The 21,008-nt window shown below is 36.3% G+C and overlaps 1 protein-coding gene and 1 pseudogene across 1 annotated transcript in view; both read right to left on the reverse strand.

The window, feature by feature from the left end:
- DYNC2I1 (dynein 2 intermediate chain 1) overlaps positions 1-21,008 on the reverse strand; it is an 84,107-nt gene that overhangs the window by 60,902 nt on the left and 2,197 nt on the right. Inside the window, 3 exon segments of the mRNA XM_020990347.2 lie at positions 2,609-2,697; positions 10,183-10,627; positions 12,326-12,379. Of these exon segments, the coding sequence (XP_020846006.1) occupies positions 2,609-2,697; positions 10,183-10,627; positions 12,326-12,379 (588 nt within the window).
- On the reverse strand, positions 8,871-9,506 carry LOC110211171 (E3 ubiquitin-protein ligase RNF170 pseudogene; annotated as a pseudogene).

Raw genomic sequence — 21,008 nt, forward strand, 5'->3', positions numbered from 1 at the left:
CTGTCATTTTTACTTTGAAGTGCCTTTTTTCAGTTAGTACCTTCTTTTCTATTCTATTCTACCCTAATCTAGAGTCTTATTACCTCAAATATGGAATATTATAACTGCCTCATAGCTAGTCTTTCTGACTCCTATTCATCCTTTCAATTTATTCTCCCTACCACTGCCAAACCAATCTTCCCTAAACAAGACTTTTCATCCTTCACTCTTCTTCTCAAAAACCTGTTATTATATGAAGCCCAAACTCATCAACTTGACTCCCAAATCTGGCCCCAGTATATCTATCCAACCTTATCTCCCACTTGTTAAGTTGGATAATTTTTGACTGTAAAAAACATGAAGTCCTTAACTACACAGAAGACAGAGTTTACCTGTTATGAGAAGAAAAATGGATATATTTATATGTCTACAACTACAACTGTGACTCTCTGATTTACATATGTCCTTTATATATGAATGGCTAACCTTAGCTAATGGGCAGCTAGGTGGCATAGTGGCTAGAGTGTTGGCCCTGGAGTCAGGAAGACTCATCTGGCCTGAGGCACTTACTAGCTGAATGACCCTGGGCAAGTCACTTCACCCTGTTTGCCTCCATTTCCTCATCTGTAAAATGAGCTGGAGAAGGAAATGGCAAACACTCCAGTATCTTTGCCAAGAAAATCCCAAATAGTGTCACAAAGAGTCAGATAAGACTGAAAAACAACTAAACTGAACTTTAGCTAGGTGGTCATGAAAATCTTCTTTCTTCATCAGGTCCACAGACCTGGGACCAACTTACTGCTTCCCACCTTAACCCAGTACAGTACAGAAGACAAGGCAAATTTTGTACCATGGTCATTCCACTGGTTCCAGAACTATTGTACACTGAATATATTAATGATAAATGTCTTCAAATTTGTCAGTTGTGCTTTTCATCAGCAAAAGGGAAATGAAGGGAGAGGAGGAACAGAAATAAGGAAGGCAAAGCAAACCCTGACTCACCATCATACCTCATCCTAAGTCACTGAGAGGCTGAAAGCAGTATACAAAGTTTCACAGAAAAGCAAAGCAGGTTACCTCTGACTAGCAGTGATCAGGGAAGGTTTTTTTATGTTCTACCTAATTGCCCTCTAGTTAGGTTTCCCTACAGGCTTCTTTATTTCTTTTCCTTGAGCTACCATTCAATTTTCCAAAATTAGAAGTATTTCTTTCCTAAAATAGCCTCTTGTCTGTCATCCTACCAAGCAGGGTTTTGGGCTGAGGTCTCTGTGATATTTCTGATTTAGAGTGAACATTTTCCCTCAGCTTCCAAGAATGTTATTTAAAATGGACCTGGGCTTTCTCTGGGATGTTTACTTTAAATTCTTCTATTTTTTTTCTCATCATATTTCATCACAACTATCTTAGTTACTATGTGACTTACTACTGTTACACAGGTTTGACCACCGGTACATCTCCCTTGTTGCCTTTGTTACTCAGGAAAAAAATATAAATACAAAGGAAAAAACAAACAAGCCAGTACATTTATTTTCTTGTAAAGCCTAAGACTACTTGTCCTAAGAAATGGTTTTTGGTGTTCTACTAAAAACCTCTCCATCTCACTGAAAGGAGGTATTCCCACAATCTATGGTCTGTCTTATTTTTGACAATTTTCCCAATTCATCCTCTTTACCTAAAGGAACAGTTAACTCTGTCACCCTGATACCTCAAACTCAGGAAGAGGGTGTGACATCATCAAAAGAACAGGACCAGGGAGTCACCTTGTCCCAACTGTGCCACACTAACTAGCTGAATAAACTCGAGCAAATCACTTAATCTCCGTTTATCTGAAAAATGGAAGTAACAGATATCAAAAGATTCCCTTGTCTAAGGTTCCTCCGAACAGTCATTTCCTTTCCCCACAGGTATTATTCACCACAGCAATTACCTGTGTGCTCTCATTGATTCATTCAACAAACATCTATGTAATACTGTATTATCATCCACCTTCCACTGACCTGACCTAATAGATTAAATAGATTAATCAGGCAGCTGAAGGCTAAAACTGAAGTGTTAACAATAGGTATGACAGGAGGCAGCTTCTCCAGTATTTCTTCAAACGTTTCTCTTCAGTTAAAGACTTCTACCAGTCTCTGCCAGGCCTAAAAATGATATGTGCTGCTGAGTAAACTCAGACAGTCCCCTAACTCTCTTCTTTTAATGTGTCTGCCAGTCATCAAGATCGTACTTCCTTTCTATCAATCTCATCGATGTAAGAAGAGGGAATGTAAAAAGACCGCATAAAAATCATCAAACAAGGTCAAGCAAAATGCCTGAATTTCTTGTTCACACTGTCTCTCCTGATAGTGTCCTTTTTTGCTACATTTTCCTGATCACTGTGAATCGAGGACCCAAATGTAATTAGGGCAAAGGAGAAAATCCTCCACATATTTATTACTCATTATGTTCCAGGTACTAACTGTACGAATGCATAGATAACCAAGAGTTCATTCCACTTACCTCATGGCCTTGTCCTGATCTGTTTACATCTTATGTTTTGAACAGCTCAAACGAGAATCCTTTTTAGTCATAATTATTAAAGTTCCCCCCACTTGGAACCAACGTAGAATTTAGTGCCTACTTTGCTTACCTTCTTTTCTCGGTACTTTCTTTCTCTGTCTTCATCTTTTCTTTCAGAATCATCTCTCTGTTCTCTGTCTTTATCTTTTCCTCTAATTCCTATAAAAATGAAATTTTTCTTATTTACATGCTAAACAAAGAAATTCTAACACAAAAAAACATGGTTCTATTAGGCTTTTGCAGTTTTTCACTATTTATTGCATATATTAAAAGATTATTCCTTGGTGGCTATGGTTCACTGAATAAGGAAAGAATTGTGAATGTGTGTAGGTCCTAACACTGCCTAATACTGGGGTGAAGAGCTATGGGTACAGTCAAATGCTTATATATTTGGAAGGAACGAAGGAAGGAGAAAGGAAGGAGAAAAACAAAAATTATTTTATTTTGAGAGAAAAAAGATTATTCCTTATTCTAAGGGCTTAATATTTATTATATTTTAAATACTATATCTTAGAGTGCTTATGAATTAAGAGTAAATTATATGTAAAAAGTTACATTTTAACTTAAGACTAAAAAATTCAACAATTGCAGAGTATATTACACAAGGAAAAAAAGCAACATGGTATTTTTTTCTACTTAATTGACATTTCTTATTTCTCAGATAGATTTTTTTTCCCTTTTAAGTTAAAATACTACATTAAATTGACATTGATTCAGTAAATGAATAATGAAGATTAGGAGCCTGTATTGACAATTGAAACAATGGGCATAGATTTTTATATCTTACACTATTTTCTTCTTAGTTAATAAAATATGGCTTGTATATTAGACTACCAACCCCTCTAAAAGCAATAATAAATATCATGAACTAAAAAAACATTATTTTTTAAAATAAAGCAGATAGTTTCTAAAGCAACATACTTTCCATCAGCATAATATAATTTTCATTTATTTATAGGGGAAGTTAAACTAATCCAGGATACAAGCAAAGAACCAAACAGACCAGCCAGTGTTTTCACAGAAATCTTTTCTCATTCTGGATCAAAGTCTGGGCTCTAGAACCTGAGTAGCCAATGTGCTATATTAGTAATTTAAAATAAGAAGATAAATCAGGAAGAGAAGCTAGGCTTAGAACAAGCACGCAAAAGAGAAATACGAGCTAGAACAGACACAATTTTGAAAGCACTGAAGGATCAATTTCAGGTGATATCTAAGAGAAGAAGATGCTAAACAAATGGAAAAATTATGTATGATATCATTACCCCCCCCCAAGAAAAGATGTTTACCTATCCACATATGTATCAAGAGTAATCTTCATGGAAAATATGCAACAGGAAGAGGCAGGCTTTCATGGACAATTTTCTATACCAAAATACACATTCATGATCACACTAATTACTTAGAGGTATAGAAAATACAAGATCCTACAAGATCTATTGTATGTTGATTACAAAGGAGCAACTGAGTCATAAGAAAAAAATGCAGGCTTAAAGGCTCCTTTCCAAGAATATGTATCTATTGAACATGTTAAGATAATACAAGATTCCTTTATAGATGTAATCACAGAGACAAGTTAGCTCAATAATCATCTACTTATTACTAACAAGCAAAACATAAAATAGAGAGACATAGCTTGGCAAAGATATTCACTACTGTATGAGAAGATGACTCTGTCTCTCCCTCCAAGTCCCATCCCCACCCCACATTTAGCCAGTGGCCAATTCAAATCCATCTTTCCAACATCTCTTACATCCAAACCCTCCTCAGTATCTGCTTACACTATTGTATAAGTTTCTTATTTTAAGTCTTCCTGCCTCCAGTCTCTCCCCTCTTCATATACCTGTCAAAATCATCTTCCTTAGGCACATCTTTGGAACTCAGCTATGCATAAAATAAGGAGTTGGAAGTTTCTTTCTAGCTATAAATCTGTGGTCCCAAGTCTTGAACGGATTCCAAATAAAAGAGGGATTTCCCCACAGATCAGCGGTTCTTAATCTTTTCAGTGTCGTGGCCTCCTTGGTAGTCTGGTGAAGCCTACTGACCATTTCTCTGAATAATATTTTAAACACATAAATGTATAAAATTACAAAAGAAACCAAAAATTAGTGAAAATACCTATGTATTTTTTTCCCATCCAAGTTTATAGACTCCAGGTTAAAAACCCCTGCTATAGATGGGGATGTCCTCAAGGTAGGCTTGTTTGGGAATTATACTGGGCAGACTGCATCAAGGCCCATCCTCCCAAATCCTCTTCAGTAAGACTCATGATTACTTAAAAGATATAGAAAAGATAGGTCTGGCAATCCATACATAGAAAAACAAATGAATGAATAATACCAATTATCTCAACTATGACATACAATTAGATAAATTAGTCCATTGAACTAATTAACCCATATAAAGTAGGCATGACAAATGGACAACGAGTTGGGGCCAAAATTGATTAGAAAGAGGAAAACAGGTAGAATTCAAATTTAGGAAATTGTGGAAGGCTTTCAACAAATACAATAAAATTCATCTGAAGGAACAAAAAGTCAAGAATCTCAAGGGAAAATAAGGGAAAATGGAGAAATGAAGGCATCTTGAACCACACTACTGTATAGTAATCATCAAAACTATTTGGTACCAGTTAAAGAACACAAAATTTGATCAATACAACAGACGAAGAAAGCAAGACCAGAAACAACAGAAAGTTGTAGCCTGGTGTTCAATAACCCCAAAACACAAACCACTGATGCACGGATTCTCTATTCCACAAAAATAGCCAAGAAAACTAAAAAGGAACTTGGCAGAAATTAGGTTTAGAAAAACATCTTAGGGCAGCTAGGTGGTGCATTGGATAGAGCACCAGCCTTGGATTCAGTAGGACCTGAGTTCAAATCCGGCCTCAGACACATAATATTTACTAGATGTGTGACCCTGGGCAGGTCACTGAACCCCATTGCGAAGGAAGGAAGGAAGGAAGGAAGGAAGGAAGAAAGAAAGAAAGAAAGAAAGAAAGAAAGAAAGAAAGAAAGAAAGAAAGAAAGAAAGAAAAAGAAAGAAAGAAAGAAAGAAAGAAAGAAAGAAAGAAAGAAAAACATCTTACACATATGTTATACACAAAACAAAACCCATCTATATTAATATGACTTAAACATAAAAAATGTCACATTTAAAGATCAGAGAATGGAAGGAGATACCTTTCACAAGTATGACACAGGTTTGAGGAGATTATAAAAAGCAAATAAACAATTTCTACTACATAAAGTTTAAGAACTTTGCACAAAGAAAATAAATGTATCTAGGAAAAGAAGGAAAGCTGTCAACAGCACCAAAAATTTCCAATATAAAAACCTGATATTAAACACTTAGCTACTTCCTTAGATATATGTCTGAGAAACTAACAAAAATATGTAAGATCAGGATGTACTTCCCAAAAGATAAATGAATAATTTTAAGGATAGCAAACTGCTCACAATTATATGAAAAACTACTCCAAATCACCATAACAAGAGAAATTCGAACTTTGACATTTTACCTCACACCCACATCAGACTGGAAAAGATGACAAAGATGAATGGGTAAAATTGTGGATGTAGGAAGGTAGGCATACTAAGACACTGTTGATGAAGCTGTTAAGTTAACTCAATTATTCTGGAAAACTATTTAGAATAAACATTTAGAATTAAAAAAATCCACTAATTTATACATGCCTTTGAACTGAAAAATAACAATGCCAAAATAGAACAGGGATTTCAACAAAAATGAGGACTGAGAAGCCACTGGAGGTGGCACTTAAAGAGATCACTGGTAACTTTGAGAACGCATTTTCAATGGAGTGATATGTTCAGAAGCCAAACTGCATGGGATTAAGAAGTGAGTGACAGGAAAGGAAGTAGAGGCAATAAGTGATCACAGCTTGTTCTAGAAATCCTGGTAATGAAAGAGAAGATATAGGATGACAGCCTGAGGAAATGGTAAGGTCAAGGGAAGGTTTTTAATAGGAATAAGGGAGTTCTGAGTATGTCTGGAGGAAACAAGAAAAGAGACAGTGGATAACAAGAAAAAAAACTACAAAACAAAACAAAACAGGGAGAGTGGTATATGATTGTAATGGATACTACTGTGCTATAAGAAATGAAAAGCAGAATGATTTCAGAAAAACCTGGAAAGACTTATGTGAACATACACAGTAACAGCAATACTGTGCAATGACCAACTGTGAAAGACTTAGCTACTCTCAGAAATACAATGATGTAAGACAATTCCAAAGGACCCATGATGAAAAATGCTATTCACCTCTAGAGAAAGAAGTGATGGAATCTGAATGCAGAGCAAAGCACTTTTTTGCATGGGTTTTTTTTGGAGGGAGGTCTGTTTTCTTTCACAGAATGACTAATATGGAAATATGTTTTACATGACTACACATGTGTGACCTATATCAAATTGCTTACTGCTTTAGAAAGAGAGAAGAGGTGGGAAGGAGGGAGAAAATTTGGAACAGAAAATTTTGAAAAACGAATGTTATAAATTGTTTTTACATGTAACTGGGAAAAATAGAATATTATTCAAAGAAAAAAATAACAAATAGTGAGGAGAAGATGATAGTAGAAGCAATTTGCTAGAGAAGATGGGAAAACAGAAGATCAAAGGCATAAGTGTAAGGGAAGGAAATAGGTCCTCTTCCTCAGAGACTAAAGCAAAGGAAGAGCACATAGAGAACAACATAAGGTGTTTTAAAAAACAGAATAAAGGAGAAAAGGAAGCTTAATGCAAATGGCATCTATTTTTCTCAGAAAAGTATGAAACAAGGTCTTCTGCTGAGAGGTTAAGGTGAAGACTGGTGTTGCAAATTTGGAGAGTAAAGCAAAGGTCTGAAACGGTCCTTCTTCTAGAGGACTGTGACAGTAAAGAGAAAAGAGAAAAGAGATTACTTTGCAGTGAGGGCCAAGGGGAAATTAGGGAATCCAAATTTGAAGTAGACAGTCTGCATGGTTGTATGACTTCTTCCACCATCATGCAAAACCCAATGAGTAAGAAAAGAGAAGGCACATGGTGATGTTAAGAGTATGAGATTTTATAGGACAAGATGCTGAGGGATTCAAACAAGGAAGATACTATGTATCTGCATTGGCTGATTATAAATTCAGGATTGGGGAGAAAAGCTAGAAGCCAGAGTAGTGGCAGCCTGGGAGAACAGTGACAGATTACCAACCATAATACATGCCCGAGGAGTGCTACAAAGGACAATGTAGCGGTAATAAATGATCAGAAAAGGAAAAAAAACCTGCTGCTATGACATGGCAGTGAGAGTAAGGGATAATAAACAGACAGCCAAGTACAAGACTGGTTTCCCTTGAAATGTTAAATGACCAACATGAAAGAAAGCCTGTAGCATGTCCAGTTGATCCTCTATTTATATTTATAGAGGAAACACAAAATTGTAAATTTAGAGCTACAAGGGAACGTGGTGACATCTTAGGATGGCTAATTGTCATAGACGAAGAAACTGGTAGGTCGGTGACTTCCCCAAAGGTTACTCAAGGTTGCACGTGTCAGAGCTAAGAGTTAAGTCCATATCCTCTGACTCCAAATTTAGTACTTTTTCCAATGTACCACACGCTTCCAAACATGGACAAGAATTGCACAGGATAAGAAGTTATGAATAGGCACAGTCAACCTATTGATCAGCAAGATGTATTAAGTGGTTACTTTTCTGCTAAGACAACATGAACCACTGGAGGAAAGTCCCAATTAGAAAAGATCATGGATCCATTGTGAAGTAAAGTACAGGTTCTTTGAGGGATCTTGAGTTTTCAATGGAACAATGAACTTAAAAATTTTTTTTCATTAAGAGACCAACAACTAGTAAAAATTCTGAACATGTAATTTTCTGCAAAGAAATTAAAATTATTTGAAACATTCATAGAAAAAAACTGATGTCTAGAATTTTCTATAAATTCTTTTTTATTTTTAAAATTTTATGTAACATTTTACTATTAAGAAAATTATCCATTATAATATTTCTACTTCCTCACATAGGAAGATAGCAAACTGCATATTTAATAATAACTTTTTATATAGCCAGTTGGTTTAGTTTTGAAAGATAGGTAAAGATATAAAAATATTTCTTTTCACTTAATCCCCCCTTGTTTTATAGCTAGTTATTAAACAAATAGACATTACTATAGATGGTTATAAATCTAGCTTCAGTATTATAACCTCCAACACAATGATACAGTTCCTGTTAGCAAAATTTCCTAAGATGTTTTTAAACCTGCAAAATGATATTAAATGTTTTATAACGATTCATTTGAATGGTTTTCCACATAAGCTCAAGCAACAATCATTTACATCCTTTGTTTTAGCCTTTGTGTTAGCACTTTTCAATACATGATAGAGATGTATATAAGCAATAAAAAGATGACAAAGAAATCATCTGGAAATCCTAGAATTCCAAACAAGGCTTCAGGAACAAAATCCAAAGTTGATATCAGATAGAAAAAAGCTCCCAATAAACAAAGTAATATCCTGATGCAGAGCATCCAGAAAAGGCCCCCAACTGAAAACATTTCCCTGAATGCATGTCTCAGTAAAGTGGGCAGATCCATACTTCCTTCCATAATAGATCTGGGTTGTCCTGAGAATCTCTGATTACAGTTATTAATATCTTGATGCAATTCTGAGACATCCTGAGTCTGATTATCTTCACCAAATACTTGTAAGAATAAGGTAAGCATTTGTTTGCAGACTGGACAACTAATGGCCCCAAACCATGAACCATATTGCCAGTATAGAATAATTCAGGTACTACAAAAAAGACATCCACAGCTTGTTTAACAGAAAGAGAAACCTGATGTAACCAGACTAGACAGGACATACCAGTATATAACTGCGGCTGATCAGCTTCAGGCACATACTGTTCTTTCTGAAGTTCCCGAAGCAACCCTACTATCTCTTGCTCATCCGGGTAATGTTTTGTTTTGCATTTCTTAAAAGTGTGTGTATGTGTGTGTATATACATATTTATACACATGTATATGTGTTTATATATATATATATACATACATACACACATGTGTATGTACATATACACATACATGGCGTGTGTGTGTGTGTAATTAATGTTTGGTCATTCCAGTTCTACCGCTGGGAGTGACAGCCACCTGCCCACACCATTCCCTTATACTTGAGGCCCCAGCGAATCAATAAAAAAGCCCAAGGAAAGGGCTAGCCAGGATCCCCACCAGGGAAGACCAGCAGGGGTATGGGAACATGGACCCAACACACAACTTAGGTGGCCAGTCCACTGTGTGCCTGGCTCTGGGGCACTCATCTGGTACAGCCTCTAGTTATCCACCTATAAATTTACTCAGTAAAAACCTAAATGCTCATGAAAATGAAATTAAAACAAAACATTTTTAAATTTATATAAAACATTTTTTCCAAAAAGCAAAACATTTTTTTGCCAGAGAAATAAATTTGAGATCATTTTGGTAGCTAACAGTAGCGATGCCTAAGAGTGTAGTTACACCATCATGGTATGGAAAATAAGGGGCAGTTTTAAAAAACTGAATCTAATTCCAGCTGACCAATTCTAAGAAATTTTGCTAAATTGAAGAGAAACAGCCAATATGTGCCCAATAAGACAAGTCAACCTACCTGAAAAAATCTTCTTTTCTAATTTTTCCAGATCTTTATCTCGCATTTCAAATCCCTTTAAGTTATGATGTGATATGACACTTTGCTTAAAATCTTCTTTCTTAAATTTTCTTTCTTTATCTTTGTCCTTCCCTCGGTGATATTTTTCCTTCTCGGTATCCTGTTCACGATGTTTCTCTTTATTTTTCTCTCTTTCTTGTTCTTTTGTTTCTTTTCTCTTTTCTTTTTGCTTATCTTTGTCTCTATCACCATAATAACCTTTCCCAGTGTCTTTAGTTATATGACTGTCTCTTTCCCCTGTCCTTTCTTTGCTTTTCATTATCTCTCTTTCTTGATCTTTGTGTTTATACTCTTTGTATTCAAACAAGTCATTCATTTCTGAATCTCTGTGTGGTTTCCTTTCTCTATGTTTCCTTTCTTCTTTTTGAGTATCTGACTGTGATGCCTAGAATAAAGACGGAAAAGAAAATACTATCTTACACTAGAAAAACAGTCTTTACCCTTGAAGAGTCTAAAGTATATTTGATATTGGGTAAGAATCATTACTCTCCTTCAAAAGCGAATAACTACATCCACCTATAAATATGTCAGAATATATGCATTCATGTATAGCCTATATCAGACTGCATGTCATCTTGGGGGAAGGAAGAGGGGACAGAAGGGAACAAATGTGGAACTCAAAATCTTATAAAAGTGAATGTTGAAAACTAAAAATAAATTAAAAGAATATATGCATTCAAATCAACTTCTTTCTAACCTCAGCAAGATGAAGGGCTAAATCAATCATTTCAGACTTCAACTGTATTTTGATTCACATTGTTTCATATATAGTATTATGGGTATTATATAATCCTACACCATAAACATTAATATTAGTATAATACAACTGACCTATCTTGCTTAATTTTCTTATAAACTCCTCTCCCCAAACCCATTTCTGCTTGCCTGTCTTGCCTCTGGGCAAAAGCTTAGGCCCTCTTTTTGCTTTTAGTATTAAAATTTTCAACTCCTTATTGCAGCTTTTGGGCTGTATCAATGGTGGCAGCAACACGTGTTGACACTATGACAAAAAACTGATCTCTGGTATAGTTCTGGATATTCATCTCCCCCTTTTGTTTCACGAAATACAAACAAATGATGCCGCCGTAAGACCTGTATAAACCAAGTTACTCAGCAACTGATAGGAATCTACCAGTAGCTCTGGGAATCCTGATTACAGATTCTGAAGGAGAAGCCCTTGAAAGAAGTCTATTTCTATCCCTCTGCTACTGTTCAGTCATTTTAGTCACGTCCAACTCTTCATGAGCCCATTTGGGTTTTTTTGGCAAAGATACTGGAGTGGTTTGCCATTTCCTTCTCCAGTTCATCTTACAGATGAGGAAACAGAGACCATCAGGGTTAAGATATTGCCCAAGGTCAACAGCTAATAAGTGTCTGAGGTCAAATTTGAACTTAGACCTTCCTGATGCCAGGCGCAGTGCTCTATCCACTGTGCAACTTCTCTGTGTGATGTCATCTTCCACTAACTCTACTCTACTCTCAAAAATACCTAACAGAAACCAGAGAGTGTCTGATACACTTTACCATTACAATAAATCTCAGTAGGCTTGCTACTTGCTATGAATTATTGAAGTATTATGAAGTATTATATGAATTATTAGTTATGAATATAGAGCAAGAACTCACCCAACAATCCGGGATCTGAAAGTTCCTACCATCATGACCCCTACAGCAGATGCATTCTCAGCCTCATGCTTTTTACACTATTTCTGTAACTATGGGTAGTCATCCAAGAGAGAAATTCATTTGAACATATAATAATACAAAGACATAAAAGTAGGTGCTATGTCACCCAACCAAAACCCCTTTTTAAAAAATAGTACACGGGGCAGCAAGGTAGCACAGTTGATAGCGCTCTGGCTTGGAGTCAGGAGGACCTGAGTTCAAATCCGGCCTCAGACACTTGACACTTACTAGCTGTGTGACCCTGGGCAAGTCACTTAACCCCAACTGCCTCATCAAAAAGAAAAAAGAAAAAGATAGTACACTCATAATGGAATATATATTAATGAGCCAAATAAAGTTATCAGTAAAAATAATTCACAAATTAAATGAACCTTCATTTAAATCTCTGAAACATTACCCGAAGGTATTTCTTGAGGTCATCAGTTCTCCAAGTGTCATCTTTAGTTCTTCTCTGAAAAGAAAAATAAAGTAAAATTGTACAAAGGAATTAAAATGAACCATTCTGGCAATGCTTCAGTTTGCATATTTTCCTCCCTCTCACTCACATCTTTAGAAATTAATACTGTTGAGTCTTATTCAAAGAAGTATATGTAGGACGTGTATCAGAGAGAATCCTCCAAAAAAATAATAAAACTTTGCTATTCTGAAGAATAATTTGAAACTATGCCCAAATGGCTATAAAACTGTGATACCCTTTCACCCAGCAATACCACTACTAGGTCTATACACCAAAAGAGACTAAAAAAACAAAAACAAAAACAGAAAAGGACCTATATGTACAAAAATATTTATAGCAGCTCTTTTTATGGTGGCAAAGAATTGGAAATTGAGGGGATACCCATCAATTGGGGAATGAACAAGTTATGGTATATGATTGTGGTGGAATTATATTGTGCTATAAGAAATGATGAGCAAGATGCTCTCAAAAAACCCTGGAAAGACTTAACATGAACTGATGCAAAGTGAAGTGAGCAGAACCAGACTATTGTACACAGTAACAGCAATATTGTATGATGATCAACTATAAATGACTTAACTATTTTCAGCAATGCAATGATACAAGATAATTCCAAATGACTTGTGATGAAAAATGCTATCCACCTCCAAAGAAAGAACTGATATAGTCTGAATGAAGATCAAAGCATGTTTTTCTAAATTTTATTTTTCTTGGGTTTTTTATTTTTGGTCTGTGTTTTCTTTTGCAATATGGCTAACGGAAAGGTGTCTTGCACTGACTGCATATGTATATCTACATCAAATTGCTGGCCCTCTCAAGGAGGGAGGAGAGGAGGAAGGGAGAATTTGTAACTCAAATATTTTTAGTAAATAGTATTATTTTTTTTCCCATTTACATGTAAAGATAGTTTTCAGGGCAGCTAGGTGGTGCAGTGCAAAGAGCACCAGCCCTGACTTCAGGAGGACATGAGTTCAAACCTCAGACACTTATATAACACTTACTAGCTGTGTGACCCTGGGCAAGTCACTTAACCCCATTGCCTGGCCCTCTCCCCCCACAAAAAGAAAAATAGCTTTCAACATTCATTTCTTATAAGATTTTGAGTTCCAAATTTTTCACCCTCCCTCTTTTCCTCCCTCCCCAGGACAGCAAGCAATCTGATATAGGCTATATATACATATACATTAGTAATGTTGTAAAAGAAGAAACAGAACAAAAGAGAAAAGCCACGAAAAACAAACCAAAAAAAAAAAGTGAAAATAGTATGCTTCGATCTATATTCAGACTCCATAGTTCTTTCTCTGGATATGGATAGTATTTTCCATCAAAAGTCTCTTGGAATTGTCTTCGATCATTGTATTGCTGAAAAGAACTAAGTCCATCATAGTTGATCATCACACAATGTTGATGTTACTGTGTACAATGTTCTAGACTGCTCACTTCACTCAGCATCAGTTCAAATAAGTCTTTCCAGTTTTTTCTGAAATCTGCCGGTTCATTGTTTCTTACAGCACAACAGTATTTCGTTACATTCATATACCATAACTTGTTCAGCCACTCCCGAACAGATGAGCATTCCCTCAGTTTCCAATTCTTGGCTACCACAAAAAGAGACGCTACAAATATTTTTGTACATGTGGTCCTTTTCTTTTTTTTTATTATCTCTTCAGGATACAGACCTAGTAGTGGTATTACAGAATCAAACAGTATGCAGTTTGACTGCCCTTTGGGCATAGTTCCAAACTGCTCTCCAGAATGGCTGGATCAGTTCACAACTCCACCAATAATGCAGTAGTGGAATGCAAAATGTTTAAAAACAAGTGTTAAAAATTGTTTTTACATGTAATTGGTAAAAAATATTAAAAAAATGTATGTGCCTACTAAATCCAAGCCACTGAGCTCTATTAGTGGAGTAACTTGTTTGCTACTGATTAAATATCTCACATTATGAGTATCAATAGTTAAATTGATATTTTGAGATCATAAAAAAGGTGAGATTTTTAATACCTTCTGCCCCCCTTTATGCTACTCTGCCGCCATTATTGTGAAATCAAGCATAGGACTGAGGCCAAATTGTATTTTATCTAGTTTATGTGTCACCATGGCCATTACCTAGTGGCCAAATTTCTGTTGATGTACCTTTACATCTGTAAACTGGTCTTCAAAGATAGTCTATCACATCAAGCATACTAAACTGTTATAATAATAATAATAATAATATATATATGTGTGTGTGTGTATATACACACAAAAGACTTCTACAAGTCACATACTACAAGTATACTATATAAGCAATTATATGTTACAGTTATATATTTACATAAAGTATTACACTACAAGTATATTGCGTATGTGCATGTATGTGTGTGTGTGTGTGTGTGTGTGTGTATAAAATGTAATGTTAGACTGTAAGCTCCTTTAAGGCAAGGAAAGTCTTCTCTTTTGTATTTGTATCCCCAGCATCAGGCTTGGCTTATATTTCTTCATCCATTCTCCCTTCCCCCAAAATATCCCAATAAAATACATTCTCTACACTGGTGTTGAAATAATTTTTCTATCTTCCAAGTCTAACCATGTCACTCCTTTATTCAATAAACTCCAGTGATTTCCTATCTCCTCTGGAGCAAAGTGGAGCAAATGTAAACTCCTGTCTCTGCTGCTTTCAGTACCTGGCCCCAACTTATCTTTCTACCCTTATTGTACATTCCTCTTCTTGTGTCCACTATAGTTAGTCACAGTGGCCTTTTTAACTTTTTCTTAAGTAATACTCAGTATCCAATTTCCTCCACACCTTCCACACTCTCTGCTCCTCATCACCAGAAATCTCATCTTCAACACTGCTTCTTAAAACCCTTAGCTTTCTTTCAAGCCTCAACTCAACAGCCACTTTCTAGAAGGCACTTTTCCCGACCTCCTCAGTTGCTGATGCCTTCCTCAGCTGCAAGTATCAATAACTTTTATGCATACACACCTTTACATGCACATGTTTTACTTAATAAAATATAAACTGTTTGGGCAAGGACTATTTCATTCTTCTATCATGCACTTTATATTCCTAGAACTTAGCACAGTGCCTAGCACATAGCAGACACTTAATAAATGCTTGGGGACTAACTGGTCATATCATTCATCTGAAAACCAACTTTATTTATACTAATGATAATTAAATTACATAAAGCTAAAAACCTTAAAGCTTGAAAACTGCATAAACTCATAACTTTTAGAAACTTTCACCATAAAAATCATTGCAACATCTTCATTAAAGCACAAATTTTCTCTTTATGAGAGAAAAAAAGCACACTACTAATAATTCTAGATAACATTTTATGTTTCTAATGACCCCGGGCTGTATCCTGAAAAGTTAATGACAAACTTACAACACAGAACCTAATGCAAGTACTCTTTAAATGAGAAGAAATGCCTGGCCCTGAGGAGATGGCTGGGTTTAAATTTTTATTTTTTTAATGCTGTATTTAAAATAAGCCTCTAGCTATAGATATAGAAATAACACAAATGTAACTAACTAAATGGGTTCCAGAAAAAGAATGACTAGGGAAAGAAGAACTAAACAATATATCTTGAAGGCCATAAATTTCTATGGGGAATACCATACTCTAATCCCTAGAGTATAATCTAGAGAAAAGCAAATGTACATGAAATCTCAATTCATTTGAGAGAAGTGACACAAATTTATAACATCCAGAGCCATTCCTCAATAGATAAGTGAGCAAAGGATATGAACAGCTTTCGAAAGAAGAGATACAAACTATAAGTGACCACATGAAAACATGTCCTAAAACCTAAATAGCAAGAGAAATGCAAATTGGAACTAAAGTTTCACCTCACAACACACTAACTGACTGACAAAGACAGCCAAAGATGGAAACAGTATAGTAGGTGTTGGAAAGGATATAGGAATATAGGTACATGGATGCTTTTTTGGTAGAGCTATGAAGTGGTGCTGCTGTTCTAGATTTCCATTTGTAATTATTCAAGGAAAGTGATTGATTCAGACCCTTGTGACAATATCACTAACGAACACATATTTACTCCAAGGAAACCAAAGACAGAAACAAAGGTCTAAGGGGCAGCTAAGTGGCGCAGTGGATAAAGCACTGGCCCTGAAGTCAGGAGGACGTGAGTTCAAATCGGCCTGAGACCAAACACTTGACACTAACTAGCTGTGTGACCCTGGGCAAGTCACTTAACCCAACTGTCTGAAGAAAGAAAAAAAAGAGAAAGAAACAAAGGTCTGATATATACCAAGATATTCACAGCAGTACTCTGTGCAAGAGGCAGCTAGGTGGTATAGTAAATAGAGTACTGGGCCACAAGTCAGGAAGACCTGGGCTCAAATTCAGCCTTGGGAACTTATTAGCTGTTTGACTCTGGGCAAATCACTTAACCACTATCTTCTCAGGTTTCCTGATCTCTACAACAGAGAAAACAAGAGCACCTACCTCCCAGGGAGGTTATGAGGATCAAAGAGATTCTATTTTAAGTGTTTATCATGGTGACTGGCACATGGTAGGCACTTAAATGCTTGTTACCTTCCGCTTTGGTAGAAGTAAGGAATAGAAACAAAGTAGGTTCCTTTCAGTTGGGAAATGAAAAAACCATAGTGTATGAATGTAATGGGATACTGTTGCATGGTAAGAAATCAAAAACATAAGAAATTTGGGAAAATGGGAGGATTTGCATGAACTTTGATGCAAAGCAAAACAAGCAGAACCAGAAGAACAATCATGACAATGAAAAAAATGAAAGACTCACTCAAAGGAAGTTAACTCATAAGTATCAGGAAAAACCAGTGAAGCCTGTGGAGAAGAGACCATAAAACATCTTCTTCAAGGCAGAGAACTAGCAAGACAAAATACCATACACACTGTAATTGTAGCAGATGTTTTTGCTCAGTTCTTTTTCTTTGTCACAAGGAAAATTTCAACCTGAGTGTATGTGTGTATGTATGTATGTATGTATGTATACATGGGGGGGGAGCTGGAGAAAACGGGGATGTCATAAGGAAAGGCATCCAAAAAAATCTTTTCTTGGGCAAACATACAGGGTTGTGAATTATAATTTCAATACAATAACATGAGAACAAACCTATCAACCTAAAGAATCAGGGAGATGCAGTGAGGAAATGAAGTCATAGGCAGGAGCCCATCATTAGCCAGTAGGACAAGAAAACTGTCTACTAACGACATCAAATTATCATACAGTAAAGTTGATAAATGAAAGCTACAATATGTAAATTAAGTTTCTTCAAGGATTCGTGCTTTATCAGTGGGGGATTTTTTCAACCAATGTGGATCAGTCTCTATCTCTTAGGAGAAAGTGATTATGAGATGCTATAGCAAAAAAAAAAAAGGTAGACAATCTTCTAGTGATGAAGTCCTCTGGATTTAGCTAGACCAGAAGTCCTCAAACTTTTTCCTCTCAGGACCTTTTTATACTCTTAAAAAATAGTAAGGCCCCCCCCACCTAAGAGCTTTTATTTATAAGGGGTTATATTTATTGATATTTACTAAACAGAAATTAAAATAGATAAATTTTAAAATACATATTTATTAATTCACTTAATAAGCCCATTACATGTTAACATAACGTTTTTATGAAAAATAATTACATTTTCCCAAACCAAAAATTAGTAAGAAAACTGGTACTGTTTTACTATTTTTGCACATTTTAAAAATTTCTGGATTCATATTAAGACAGCTAGATTTTTATTTCTGCTTTTACATTCAATCTGTTGCAATATGTTGTTTTAATCATAATATACGAAAAAAATCTAGCCTCACATAGATACGTAATTGGAAAAGGGAGGAGTATTTCAGCAGGCAAGTTACACCTTGATATTTTTATGAAAATTGTTTCAACCTTGGAGATCCTCTGAAAATGGACCACACTTTGAGAATCTCTGAGCTAGACTGTTCATCAGTACATGGCACCTGTAAAGCCCTCCTAGCTTTTATAGGGGGCCTGCCAGAGCTAGCGACTGGCATAGCTTTCAAAGACCCAGGGTTAACTCCCCATCAAAAAGATTTGGCGAAAACGGCATCAAGGTCAGCTACTGTACAGGCAATAAATTATCTAACTTGAAAAGACTACAAGCCAAGACTAAAGTTGAGGGAGAGGTGGTGCTGACTTTTTGTTCACAGATGATTATGCACTCAATGCAGCCTCTGAGGCTGAGATGCAATAGAGCATGGATTGATTCTCGGCTGCTTGTACTAATTTTGGCCTGACAACCAACACAAAGAAAACAGTGGCTCTCCACCAGCCAGCAGCACGCCATCCATACATGGAACTATCAGTTATACTTATGGAGAAGTTTTGAATGCTGTGGATAAGTTCCCTTATCTTGGCAGTATACTTTCTGGGAATGCATACATAGATGATGGAAGTTGATATACAAATTGCCAGAGCTAGCTCAGTGTTGGGGAAGCTCCAAAAGTGTAGGAGAGACAAGGTATCAGACTGCCTACCAAATTGATGATCTACAGAGCCACTGTAACTGACCCCATTATTGCATGTTTGTAAAAACTGGCTAGTTTACCAGCACCATGCCAGAAAACTGAACCCCTTCCATTTGAATTGTCTTAGGAAGATTCTGAAGATCACCTGGCATGATAAGGCACTGGACACTGATGTCCTTTCTCAAGCTGTACTGCCAAGCATTCAAACTCTACAGAGAGTACAACTCCGATGGGCTGGCCAAGTTGTTTGAATACCAAATGGACATTTGCCTAAAAGACTATTTTATGGAGAACTCGCACAAGGCAGGAGCTCACATGGTGGTCAGAAGAAGAGATACAAGGATACTCTCAAGGTCTCTCTGAAGAACTGTGTGACGTGAGAGACACTGGCACAGGATTTTCCAGCATGGTGTGTCAGCATCAAAGAAAGCACTGGGCTCTATGAGCAAAGCAAAATAGAATAGCTTAAAAGAAACATTAGATGCACAAATTTGGAAATATCCCTCCCAAATGTTCATGTGAACTGTTTGTACCTGACCTGTGGTAAAGCCTTCGGAGCTCATATTGGTATGATCAGCCATAGCCAGAAATACTGTACACTGACCCTGACATCATGCTGTCATTTTGGTCCTCTTCGATTATGGAGGACACCACCACCACCAGAGCTAGTCACTGGCACAGCATTCAAAGACCCAGGGTCAACTCCCCGCCAAGAAGATTTATCAAAACAGAACATGAGTGAAGAAATAAATAGGTAAATTTTTTTTAACCAAGCACTACAGTTGTCATTTGTATTCAAGACTAGAAAATCAATGAAGACAGATAAGTCTTACCTAAATTCTGTATTTCCCCTACTGCTTAACACTGTTCTACACCCCAAAAGTACTTGCTTAATGGAAAGAATAAATGAAAAAAGCATTTATTAAGCTCTTAATGTCTGCAAAGCACTGAGTTAAACACTACGAACACAAACAGAAAAGCAGAGATGGTCCCTGTTCTCTAACAACTCACGTTTTAATAGGGAGACACAACACATATAGGTTCTAACTTCAAGTCAGAATTAAGTTACAATGACTAATAATATCAATAGCTAACATTTATAAAGAATGCTTTACAATTATCTTATTTGATCCTGATGACAACCCTGTGAGCTAGGTGCTATTATTATTATTACTAGTTTACAGCTGAGAAAACTAAAGCAAAGAGAGATTAAGTGACTTGTCCAGGATCACAACACACAAGCTAGCAGTACCTGAGGTCATATTTGAATTCACATCTTCATACCTGGTGCTCTATCAACTGCAGTACCTAGCTGATGATAAATGATTTTTTTTTTTGCATGGAGACAGTACTTTAACTTAACAGACACCTGAACATGCCTGAGAAAAATCCTTTACATAATATTCATATTCTTTCAGATGATATGCTGAAAAAATGAACGATTTATTTTATAGTGCTTTAAGATATACAAAGTTCTTCACATGTTATCTTAAATACTCTTCATCAACCTGCAAAGTAGGTGCTGTAGGTATTATTGTCTATATTTTACAGATGAGAAAACTGAGGCTCAGGGAAGTTTTGACTTGCCCATGGTCATACATAGCTCATATTAAGGGGCAGAATTTAGAGTCAGGCCACTCCTGACTCCACATCAAGGGCTCTTTACTCTGCACCAAGCAGCCTCACATATAATTAAGCTAATCTTGCTTATTATAATAAAATCATACGTGAAGCACCTAAGTTTAAGATGTGCTAGACTGTGCATATAAACAAGGTAACTCTCAAACTGAAAACCTTGGTAGGTCACTACTGTAATCATCATGATGACCCTCTTGCTATCTGGCTGCCGACCTCAATAGAAACTGCTTTCTCCAAAACAACCAATAATCCCAGCTGCCAAATCTAATGCTCCTCTCACCCCCTCCCCCCCACTGCCCCCATCTTTCTTGACCTATCTGCTGTATTTGACACTCTGGGCCTCCCTTCTCCTCCTAGACGCTCTCCCCTCTCTGGATTTTTATGTCGCTTCTTTTTCAAGGTTCTCTTACCTATCTGGCTGATCCTTGCCTGGCTCATCATTCCCATCAGGGGCTCTCATAGAGGCTTCTTCTCCAAGTTTCTGTCCAGAGACTATTTCTCTACTC

The sequence above is a fragment of the Phascolarctos cinereus genome, unplaced genomic scaffold (assembly GCF_003287225.1).
Source record: "Phascolarctos cinereus isolate Bilbo 61053 unplaced genomic scaffold, phaCin_HiC Scaffold_1;HRSCAF=81, whole genome shotgun sequence".
Lineage (NCBI taxonomy): Eukaryota > Metazoa > Chordata > Mammalia > Diprotodontia > Phascolarctidae > Phascolarctos > Phascolarctos cinereus.